This window comes from Chrysoperla carnea, chromosome 3 (genome assembly GCF_905475395.1).
Source record: "Chrysoperla carnea chromosome 3, inChrCarn1.1, whole genome shotgun sequence".
NCBI classification, from domain to species: Eukaryota; Metazoa; Arthropoda; class Insecta; order Neuroptera; family Chrysopidae; genus Chrysoperla; species Chrysoperla carnea.
This window is the reverse complement of record NC_058339.1, coordinates 9,619,677-9,630,883: the sequence shown is the minus strand read 5'-3', so window position 1 is coordinate 9,630,883 and position 11,207 is coordinate 9,619,677. Positions and strand designations below refer to the sequence as shown.

The 11,207-nt window shown below is 27.7% G+C and overlaps 1 protein-coding gene across 1 annotated transcript in view; it reads left to right on the top strand.

The window, feature by feature from the left end:
• The first annotated feature begins 358 nt into the window (after positions 1 to 358).
• Positions 359 to 11,207, top strand: part of LOC123295735 (ATP-binding cassette sub-family G member 4-like) — an 81,254-nt gene continuing 70,405 nt past the window's right edge. Inside the window, exon 1 of the mRNA XM_044877177.1 lies at positions 359 to 1,054. Coding sequence (XP_044733112.1) covers positions 874 to 1,054 — 181 coding nt within the window. The 5' untranslated portion in view covers positions 359 to 873. The remainder of the gene's footprint in view (positions 1,055 to 11,207) is intronic.

Below are 11,207 nucleotides of genomic sequence, written 5' to 3'. Positions count from 1 at the left end.
CAGTTGGTTAAGGCGTAACCAATTCCGTCCACGGTATGCTTAGGGTAGTGAGCTCGATTTAATGTGATGGGCTGGTGTAGTGCATGGTGTATGCATGAAGGAGGTGCATTCAGCCTCTGAAATTGAGGAGCTGATAAATAAAATTTTATCAGCGGAAAGGTGGGAAAACACATATATGATATCACAATAGGCTCTATAGCGTAAGTGTATTCTTCGTGGACAGCCAATATAACCTAGCCCACGTTAGATATATTGATATAATTTTGAAACACCTTGTAAAAAGTATATTTGTATACAATTTTTTTTAATAAATATAGTAAGTACAATCACCATTAATAATATATAGCAGCGCACCGCTTACCGCTATCGTATTCGAACATAGTACTACTATTTTTATGTACACTGTGTCAGACTAACATACTAACCAGAACATATGCAATACGCGATCATACCGTGAAGCACATTTATTTATCATCATACCTCATAGCATTCATTTACAAATAGAAAATCAAAACAAAACAAAAACTAAATGCAAAGAGAAGACAGTATAGTCAGTTGAGTGTGAATCAGATGAGATGATTAATAAAAATAAATAAAAAAATATTAAAAATAAGTGTGTTTAGAAACAGCTGATATTTTATTTATCAATCAATTTTAATAACTATATAGCGCATCATAGATTTATATGCAGTTTGTAAACATTAAATTGGGTAAATAAACTTTACTTTTATATCCTCCCAAAAAAAAACTTTCCTTAAAAAAAAAAAGAAATGTGTTTTTATGCTTAAATTAGTGTGAAATATATAAACATTAAAAATTTTTAAGTGTGTTTTTAATTATTGAGAATTGTTTTAAATAAAAAGAGTTTTGACAATGACATCAATTAAATCGGAATATTCGATGGAAAATTCGACGAAAATTGATGTTGAAAAAAATGATGTTACAACATTACAAAGGATTAAACCGAAATTACAATTATCACATTTACCACAACGACCACCGGTTAATATTGAATTTCAAGATATTTCCTATACGGTTCCTCAAGGACGAAAAGGTTTGTTTTTTTTATTTTAATTTTTATAATTGAATTAAAATTGATTTTTATCGGAGAAATTTGACATGTGAAATAAATTAAAACTATGTTATTTACTTAATTGCAACGTTTTGTCTTTATTTAAAACTTTCTCAGGCGTTAAATAAACGATTTAACGACGTTCCCAAAACAAAAAAATGATTGAGGGTGGTTTCTGTTAGAACTTGGGGAAATTAGACGAAAATTAAGAGTAAATTTTTCAATATACACTATACTCGATAAAATCCTTGAGTATGAATAATTTTCGAATGGAAAATTTTCGCAGGATCCCGTTTAAAAAATGCTCTTGAACGTAAAAGTTCAGGTTGCCGGTGGATAACCCGGTAGGATATTGTTTAAAATAATTTACTCAATAACATCCCGCAAAATTTTTGGCCTAGTTGCATTTTAAGTGTTTGATTATTAATTGTTAAAAGACCGCGCGAAAAACTATCCAAAAATAAAGATTTTCTGTTCTATACATGCTAGAAATATGGGATTTTTACCGATTGACTAGAAATACAGTCAAATTAACCGAAAAGTTCGAAAAATATCATTTTCCACAGTGAAACTCCACGAAAAATCATAAAAACGGTTTTTCATGACGAATTATGCATGCCTGTTCTTCACCATATTTTTTGAAATATTGATGCCTAAAGATTTACAGAAAATAACTTATAGAAGAAATAACACTCAAATGCCATTCATTTCATAACTTTTAATGTATTTTATGGAAAAACGAGTGCCTCTTTTTCTTTATAGGAAAATATTTGTCATGGTTTTCACTCTTGAATATTAGTTTTCCAAATTATTCTTAATAAAATTATCCTTGTTAATAAAGCATACTTTTAAAAACACTTCAATATAGGATTTGCTTCTAAACAGCTCAAATCTAAAAATTTGGCACAATAAGCGGTACCTGCTTATAAAGGGCATTAACGAGAATGCGAAGACATGATTTGAAGTTGATCCCAAGCAAACATGATGTTTTGGGAACGTCCGTAATCGCAAAGTTTCGCCTCTTTTTGAAATCCTCGGACGTTTAATAAATATCTATCGGTTTAAGGGAAAGTTTTAATTTTTTACTAAATTATATTTTTAATTTTTTTTAAAAGTAGGTTAAATGTTTATAAATCTAAAATAAATATTAAAAAAAAACTATTTAGAACAGAACAGGGTCAAAGAGATATTAAACAAATTACTTTTTTAATCAATAATAATAAAACAATTAATCGGAAAAAAGTTTTATAAAAATTTATTTTGAGTAATTGGTTTTTATTTATTTTTTTCTTCAATAATTTATCCCGTTATTTTTAATAATCTTTATATATTATAAATGCGAAAGTAAGCATGTTTGTTTGTTTGTTTGTTACGCTTTCACGCTAAAACTAGCGAATGGTTTTTAACAAAACTGTACAGCAATATAGCTCATACTTCAGAATAACACATGAGATATAATTTATAAAGATATACATATTAATAAAAAAGAAAAAAAACTTAAAAATTAATTAATTTAACACTTGACATTACCATAAATTACAGATTTCTGTAAAAATAGTCAATATAAAATATTTCACGGCCATCTTTTCTGATGTATTCAATGAATTATTACGAATATTATACATTTCAAAAAATAGAAAACCATACATATATTTTACCTGTGTAAAACAATTCTTACCAATTTTTTTGAGTGTTATAGAAAGGGGATAAGCGAGAGCAATCTTTACTTTTAAACCCATCGAAGCGGATGGATATCACACTAGTGTTTTTATAATCTAAAAATATTCCTTGGACTTGGCATTTAATGAATTTAGCATTGTAAGTAATTATGATTTAGAAGGGTTTTGATTCTGTTTTAATTTAACTTTGATTTAAAGTATGTACCGCACCGCACGTCTGGTGTTATTTATTGAAATGTCAAGGGATATGAATTTTATTTTTAAATAATTGAGTTATTAAATTTTTAAACAATAGTTTTTCAATGACTATCCATAAATATTTAATTAAAATTAGAGCGGATATGGAATATAAAAATATAATTTTTGTATAAATGATTTGCATTTAATATTTTTATAAAGTTTTCGAACGAAGAAATTATTATTTACGAGGAGTTTTTTAAAAACTCTTACTAGTAGCTCGTTCAAATTTATTTTATCCATTGTGTATGAGTCGTTGTCATAACCCTGATAACTCTTTGCCGGTTCAAACCACTTCAAGTGTCAATTTTGAATTTTTTAAATAATTTATACAAAAAATCATGTATACACTTTAATGTAAAATTTTAAGATAACAAAACCCTCCATTTTCCGCTAAACAACTAAACTTGACAAAAATTACCGCCGAAGGAAATAAACATCATAGTCGTATATTATTTTGCAATGGCACGTAGTTATATGCCTCCACTGCCTTTAGATAAGGAATGATATTTAAACAAATAATTTAAAAATATTATTTAAAAAAAAATTTAATGATATTTAAAAAAAAAAAAAAAAAAAAAAAACGAAAAAATTACATAGAAACCGGGAATCGAACCCGGGTCCTCTAGATCTACGGTCTAGGACGTAACCAACTCCATCACTCCTTTTCTATGTGAGTAACACAATTTGTAACATTAAAATCTTCCATTCTGTTAAATTTTCCACTCCACACCCGCTAAAGAATTTGTCGGCTAAACATGGTAGCCATTCATGAATCATTATTTCTGCGATCATTTTTTTTGCTTATAATAAATAATCTAATAAATTATTATTAATTTATTGTACCTATTGGACTATAATTGAATAATTTCTGATTTGAATAAATTTAGTAAAATTTCCGATCAATATCTTTATTTTTTTATTCAAATTTATTGGAATTATTTCATTTTGTTTATATTTTCTTTGAAGTATAAGTACGTCATGTGTAAAGAATCGTAATTGTGTGAGTTTATTGACCTCTGTTTTATAGATAACATCGTAAAACTTTTAATGCAACAGTAAAAAAATGCAATAATATTGTAAACTTTTAATGTTTCTTTGCAAATGGTATAATAAAATATTTAGTAAAACATAATGAACTTATGAAATGTCCGTAGGGTTGCCACCTTTGAAAAATTACAAAACCGGGAATTAAGAAAATCTTCGGTTTACAAAAATTTTACTTTTTAATAAAATATTATTTATATTTCAATAATTTATTTTAAGGATGCTCAATGGATACGGCTCAAACTACTTGATAATGGTTAGAATATATTGGCTGTCCACGAAGGACACACTTGAGCCATAGAGCCCATTGTAATACCATATATGTGTTTTGCCACCTTTCCGCTGATAATTTCATTTATCAGCTCCTCAATTTCAGAGGCTACTTGATAATACTTTAACATAAAATTACAAACTAATTTGATTAATTCTAAATGTTTCAATTTTTCTAAAAAGTTAAACATCCTTAAACAAGTAATTAAAACATTTAAAAAATATTATTTCTGCAATTTCGTCTCTTATTTTCGGTTTTTAAAATTAATAGATGAGAAAAACTAACTGGATTTAGCATTTAGTCCATTCATACCAACTTGAAGTTACTTTTTAACTACAAGTTATTCAATATGCTTTTTTCAGCTGCTTACGTATTAATTGCACTTTAGAAATGAAAATTAAATATTCATATAATACCTACCTATCTACTTAGCTTTCATATTTTTACAAACATCAATTTACTTAATTAATTAGCTTCGATTTAATTAATTAATTATTTAATTACTTAATTAATTTGTTTATTAAATCTTCTCGAGTGAAAAATCAATACGTCCTACACAGGATGCTTAGAAACTCATTATGGACGTTAAAATACGTTTTATTTTAAAAGTTTAGAGAGTTTTCTGAAATATAATATTTTCCCAATTTTCATGAGAATAGGCAAGTTGACTAAATTTGTTTATCACTTCAGGTGAAGAATTAACACTGCACGGGCAGAAAAGTGAAGTTGCGTTTTGAAAATCTTTAGAAGTACGCAAAAAATGAACTTTTAAAATTTCTAATTAAACAAAGAGGAATATATAGGTTAGTGACGTCATTGACCGATATCACCATAGAGATTTATATGTATTTTGTTGACTGTCACCATTTAATAGTGACTGTCATGGCGCAGTTTCTCTCAAATAAATTAGACTTTCTAAAATTTTGCCGCCATAGTTTGTATTTGAGTGTTGAAACTTTTGCTGTAAAAATCAGTTCTTTTAATAGATCCAACTTATTGTCACTACACTCTTCCATTTTACTTTTTTTCGCGTAAACGCAACCAAACTTTTAGAAACAGTGTGTGGATTTCAGCGACTGGTGATAGATAGCGGAACTAAATTTAAATGACTAGACAAGCGAAAACAAACAATTGACTGAGTTAATTGTTGAAATACCATGCATAGTCAGTGTTGATTTCTTTATCACATAACACATACAAACATGTGACACATACATAACTGATAATCAAGTAAAGTACATATTATAAAATTTCCGCCAAATTGGCGCCCTCACGGGTAAACAGTGATGTTTACGAAAAAATGTTTCAAACAAAAGTTGTTTAATTTTTGATAAGGAACATTTTTTACATTTAAACTTTTGTTCTATCTTTAACGGTTTACAAGATGGGTGCTACGGATCCAAGACCCAATTGACCTATGATGCTCATTTACGGACTTGACCTCACTTTTTACGTCCTGAGTACGCTATAAAAATTTCAACTTGATGTCTTTTTTCGTTTTTGAGGTATCGTGTCCACAGACGGACGGACGGACGGACAGCCGGAAATGGACTAATTAGGTGATTTTATGAACACCTACGACAAAATTTTTTTCCTAGCATCATTATTTTTAAGCGTTACAAACTTGGGACTAAACTTAATTTACTATGTATATTTCATATATAGATGGTATAACTAGGCAAGTTATCATCGAAAAAAGCATTAGATTAGCTCTTTGATTGAATGGTTGAATACCGTTTAGTTAGTTTAAAAGCTTAAAAACATAATATATTGTCTCTTCAGACGATATGTGGCAAACATAGCCGAGAATCGATTCGTGGAAACGATGTACGAACATGATAGAATGTTCTAGAAAGTTTTGAAATTAACTTTGTGCTTTTAGTTTTTTTATTTAAAACAATAATGCTTGTATGTACTCACTAATTAATATAATTAATAAAATTAATTATTTATTTGAAAATAATAAATGGGTTGAATATCTATTTAATTATATGAAAATTGTCACATTAAATTACTATCTTTAATATTATCAATGTCAGTGGTATTATTTTTTATACACGGTGGTTAATTGAAAAATTTCTTCAAAAACGTTCACAAACACGGTAGTCACATACTATAATTATAATATAGGTCTAGCTTCAATCACCCGGAGTTCGAAAATTATCCGTTAAACAAGTGAAAACAAACAATTGACTGAGTTAATTGTTGAAATACCATGCATAGTCAGTGTTGATTTCTTTATCACATTACACATACAAACATGTGACACATACATAACTGATAATCAAGTATAGTACATATTATAAAATTTCCGCCTAATTGGCGCCCTCACGGGTAAACAGTGATGTTTACGAAAAAATATTTCAAATAAAAGTTGTTTAATTTTTGATAAGGAATATTTTTCACATTTAAACTTTTGTTCTATCTCTAACGGCTTACAAGATGGGTCCTACGGACCCAAGACCCAATTGACCTATGATGCTCATTTACGAACTTGACCTCACTTTTTACGTCCTGAGTACGCTGTAAAAATTTCAGCTTGATGTCTTTTTTCGTTTTTGAGTTATCGTGTCCACAGACGGACGGGCGGACGGACAACCGGAAATGGACTAATTAGGTGATTTTATGAACACCTATGACAAAATTTTTTTCCTAGCATCATTATTTTTAAGCGTTACAAACTTGGGACTAAATTTAATATACTATGTATATTTCATATATACATGGTATAAAAATTTTGAATGATCCAAGGAACGTTTTGGGGGCGGTTTGAAAAAGTTTAACAGAAAGTCGTTTTCTTATCCAATCGTTCGGGGTCCTTTACATTAAGAATTTTTTCCGTCTAGAAGTCTATTAATAAGTAAATTAAGATTAAATTTCGTAATTTTGTTGAAAAAACCTCTACGCCTATAATATTATTTTCAATAACAATAATTATTTTTATTACTCCAGACGACTTTAAAATAAAAAACATTTCTATCCACTTATATATGTCAATAAAATATTGATGGGTTCAAAGTTACGATGGAAAATAAATAAGGATGACAAAGTTTTAAATTTGTATGAATTGTTTACAAACTTTGTAAGCAAAATCAATTGACTTTGAACATATAAATTTTATATTGGATTAATAAAAGTGATAGATATTATTTATACTTTCTTAGAATGCGTGAACTTAACGGTTCAAATGAACTTAACGGATATTAGATATTAATTATTATTATTATTCATAATTATTTTATAGACACAATAAAAAACAATAAAAAAATTATTGAAAGGATTATGTTCTAAACAAAAATAAAAATTATGTTAAATTAATTGTTTACAATTATTAATGAAATTAAATATTTATCAAAAATAAATAAACAATAATAACAGATTTATAAATGTAGTATCTACCTGCTAACAATGCTTGATTTTTTTATACCATGTATATGAAATATACTATAAGATATACTAAGTTTAGTCCCAAGTTTGTAACGCTTAAAAATATTAATGCTACGAACAAAATTTTGGTATAGGTAGGTGTCCCTAAAATCACTTAACTAGTCCATTTTCGGTTGTCTGTCGTCAAAGAATCAACATGAAGTTTTCCCAAAAGATGTATAAAAAGCAGTGCTGGATTTACACTAGGGGCAGTCGGGGCTAGCGCCCAGGGCGGCAAATTTTCTAGGGCGGCAAAATTTGGAAAGTGAGAAAACATTTTCTATGTCAATATATAAATAACTAATTCTTTTAAATAAACATTTGATCTTTCAAGAAATATAATTGCATTAATGTATCAAATTAAAATTTTGTATATTAAAATATATTAAATTTAAGTGAAAACTATTAAAATAAAATTAATTTATTTCCATAAAGGTTTGAAAAAATAAAATTTGAATTTTTTTTTTCTGGAATTGATAAATATAGTTTTTTTTGAAGAATTAAAAATTTTTTTTTTTCTCATGTTTATTGAGAACTCTCGACATAAAGCTAAAGATTTGCTAGTTGCTGTATTATCTGTTCTTGAGTTTTTTGATCTTGATCTCTCAGATTGTCAAAGTCAGTCATATGATAACGCGAATAATGTATCAGGGATTTATTCGGGCTTACAGGCAAGAATTCATGAAATTATATCTTGCAGAACATGCTCCTTGTGCTGCTCATTCTATGAATTTAGTTGGAGTTCACGCAGTAGAATGCGCCCCAGAAGCTGCTTCATTCTTTCATACAGTACAAACTTTATACAACTTTTTTACTGCATCGACGCATCGCTGGGAAGTCTTACAGTTACATACTGAAAAAAGAATTGCGTTAAAATCTTTATCTGCAACCAGATAGTCAGCTCGTTATGAAGCGGTTCTTTTTTCTGCAATTAATTAGTTATTCTAATTCTTAAAAAATAAGATATCAAAACTATTAAAATAAAATTTCAGTCATAGGGCGGCATTTTCTTCAGTGCCCCAGGGCGGCAGAAATTTAAATCCGGCCCTGATAAAAAGAGCGATTAATTGATAAATAAATTTCCTTTATTTTGATACCATACTCGATAGATCTTGTTAATTCTTTTTATTACCGCATTACTATTTCGCTTCAAAAATACGCCATTTTGTTTTGTTTTTTCAAACACCTATCTCAGAACACTTAAGTTTTTGAGACAAATATAATGATCCCTTAAGGATGTATGAGCATGGTAGTGGGGGCACAAATTTAAAAATAGATATTTAAATTTTGATGATAAATTTATATTATTACTTGACGATATAAGACGAAAAGTAAGAATAAAATTTTTCGATATCTGGCTTAATTTTCAAAATATCGAAAATTGAAAATTTTGTTTAATTATTTAGCTTTCGATATTTCGAAAACCAAGACACATATCGAAAAATTTTATTCTTATTTTTCGTCTACATTCATGAAGTTATAACAAAATTCAGCATCAAATTTGAAAATAAGATAAAAATAATTTCAACCCTTAATCTACCCTGCTCTTACATCCCTTATATGGACGGTAATACTTAGTTTTTTTCTTTTCTAATTCATTGCTGATATGTTTACTTTCTATTAAAAAGTTTTTTTTTAATTTGTTTTCATTCATTCCAAATGAAAATTATCAAAAACTTCCAAAATATGTCGTTTTTTGAGATTCCTCCCATAAGAGCCAATGTATTTTATATCGATTTTTAATGACATTTTTCTTAAAAATTTGTACGGATACCTAAGCTGAAATTTTAACCACATATGCTCATACATCCTTAAGTTCCAACTTTGTAACGATTAAAAATATTGATGCTGGAAACAAAATTTTGGTATAGGTGTCCCTAAAATCACTTAACTAGTCCATTTTCGGTTGTCTGTCTGTCTGTCGTCAAAGAATCAACATGAAGTTTTCCCAAAAGACGTATAAAAAGAGTGTTTAATTGATAAATAAATTTCCTTTATTTTGATACCATACTCGATAGATTTTGTTAATTCTTTTTATTAACGCATTACTATTTCGTTTCAAAAATACGCCATTTTGTTTTGTTTTTTCAAACACCTATCTCAAAACACTTAAGTTTTTGATTTACAAACAAATTTACATACAAGACACGAAAAATATAACCACTCCTTGACAGTCGTGTAATAACACCCTTCATGAAATGAACAAAGAATGCAAAAATCTGACAGGATTGTAGAAATAATTATGCAAAATTTTGTTAATTATGCAAAAAGTTAATAATGCAATAATTGTATATCATTATCAAACATTGTAGATGCTTTGTAATAATTAATAAATTAAACTATAAATATTTATTATCAACATAAATTAAAAGCTTAATTGATTCATTAAATTTTAATTACAAAATAAGATTATTGAAAGTTTCAAGCAAAATAAAAACATGCACTTAACAGAATGAATGTAAGTGATAGTATATAAAATAAACAATTGTATTTTTCCGATTCATCAAATAAATATATAAAATATAGATATTAAAAAGGTATTGATTGTTTATTTAGAAAGTGTAATGATTATAATGTATTAATAATAAATTAATTAAATATATATTAAGTAATAATATAATATTGATTTTACCAAAAATCTATCGCTTTTGTAAGTTCCTCTTGAAGTATGTATGCTCAAAAATTAAAACCAACAATAGTCTTTTATCATTATATTTAGGTAATGAGTTTATAACAAATACTATTATTTATACTTCGATCAAATTAGATGAAGGTTTGAGAGCAACAAAGCCAATTTTATCTTTTTATTTTTAAATATAGATTTTGGTTATTATGATCACATATCTATCATGTCTAGTCCATATGTGATTGTGTCAACTTCATGAAGATTTTTGTTACTAACTTACAATGAGTTTGAAATAAACTTATTGATCATTTTTATAATATATACCATATTTGTATACTTATAAAACAACCATCAGTAACGCTGGTTCAAATTCGACTCGAAGAAATCTAATTTAAAAAAAAAACCTTAATAAACCTTCTCATGCGGTTGTGACAATCACATCAGTATTTTGAAATAATATATATATAAGTGGTAGAATCAATCAAAAAAAGATTGTTTAAAACTATATGTTGCATTTCAAAACATCAATATTTGAAATTTTTTAGACAGTATATTACTTTCATACAAACAACTCATGCGTTTGTGTCAACTTCTCCACTGAACCCCGTACGGTAGTTGTATCACATTCGTCGCCCCGTTCGCCATATTTAATCTCGTGACGAAATTAAGACGACTTCATATCGGTTGATATTAAGCATTTTTTTTCAGTGTTCCCAATTTTTTGGATTTTCTGAAAAATCGATATTTTAACCGCCTTTTTCCCTCAGTTTTTTAGAACTTATTCAAAAACTATGCATGAAATTTCATCTTATTCGATGGTAGTATGTATTACTTCAAAAGATTCTATAA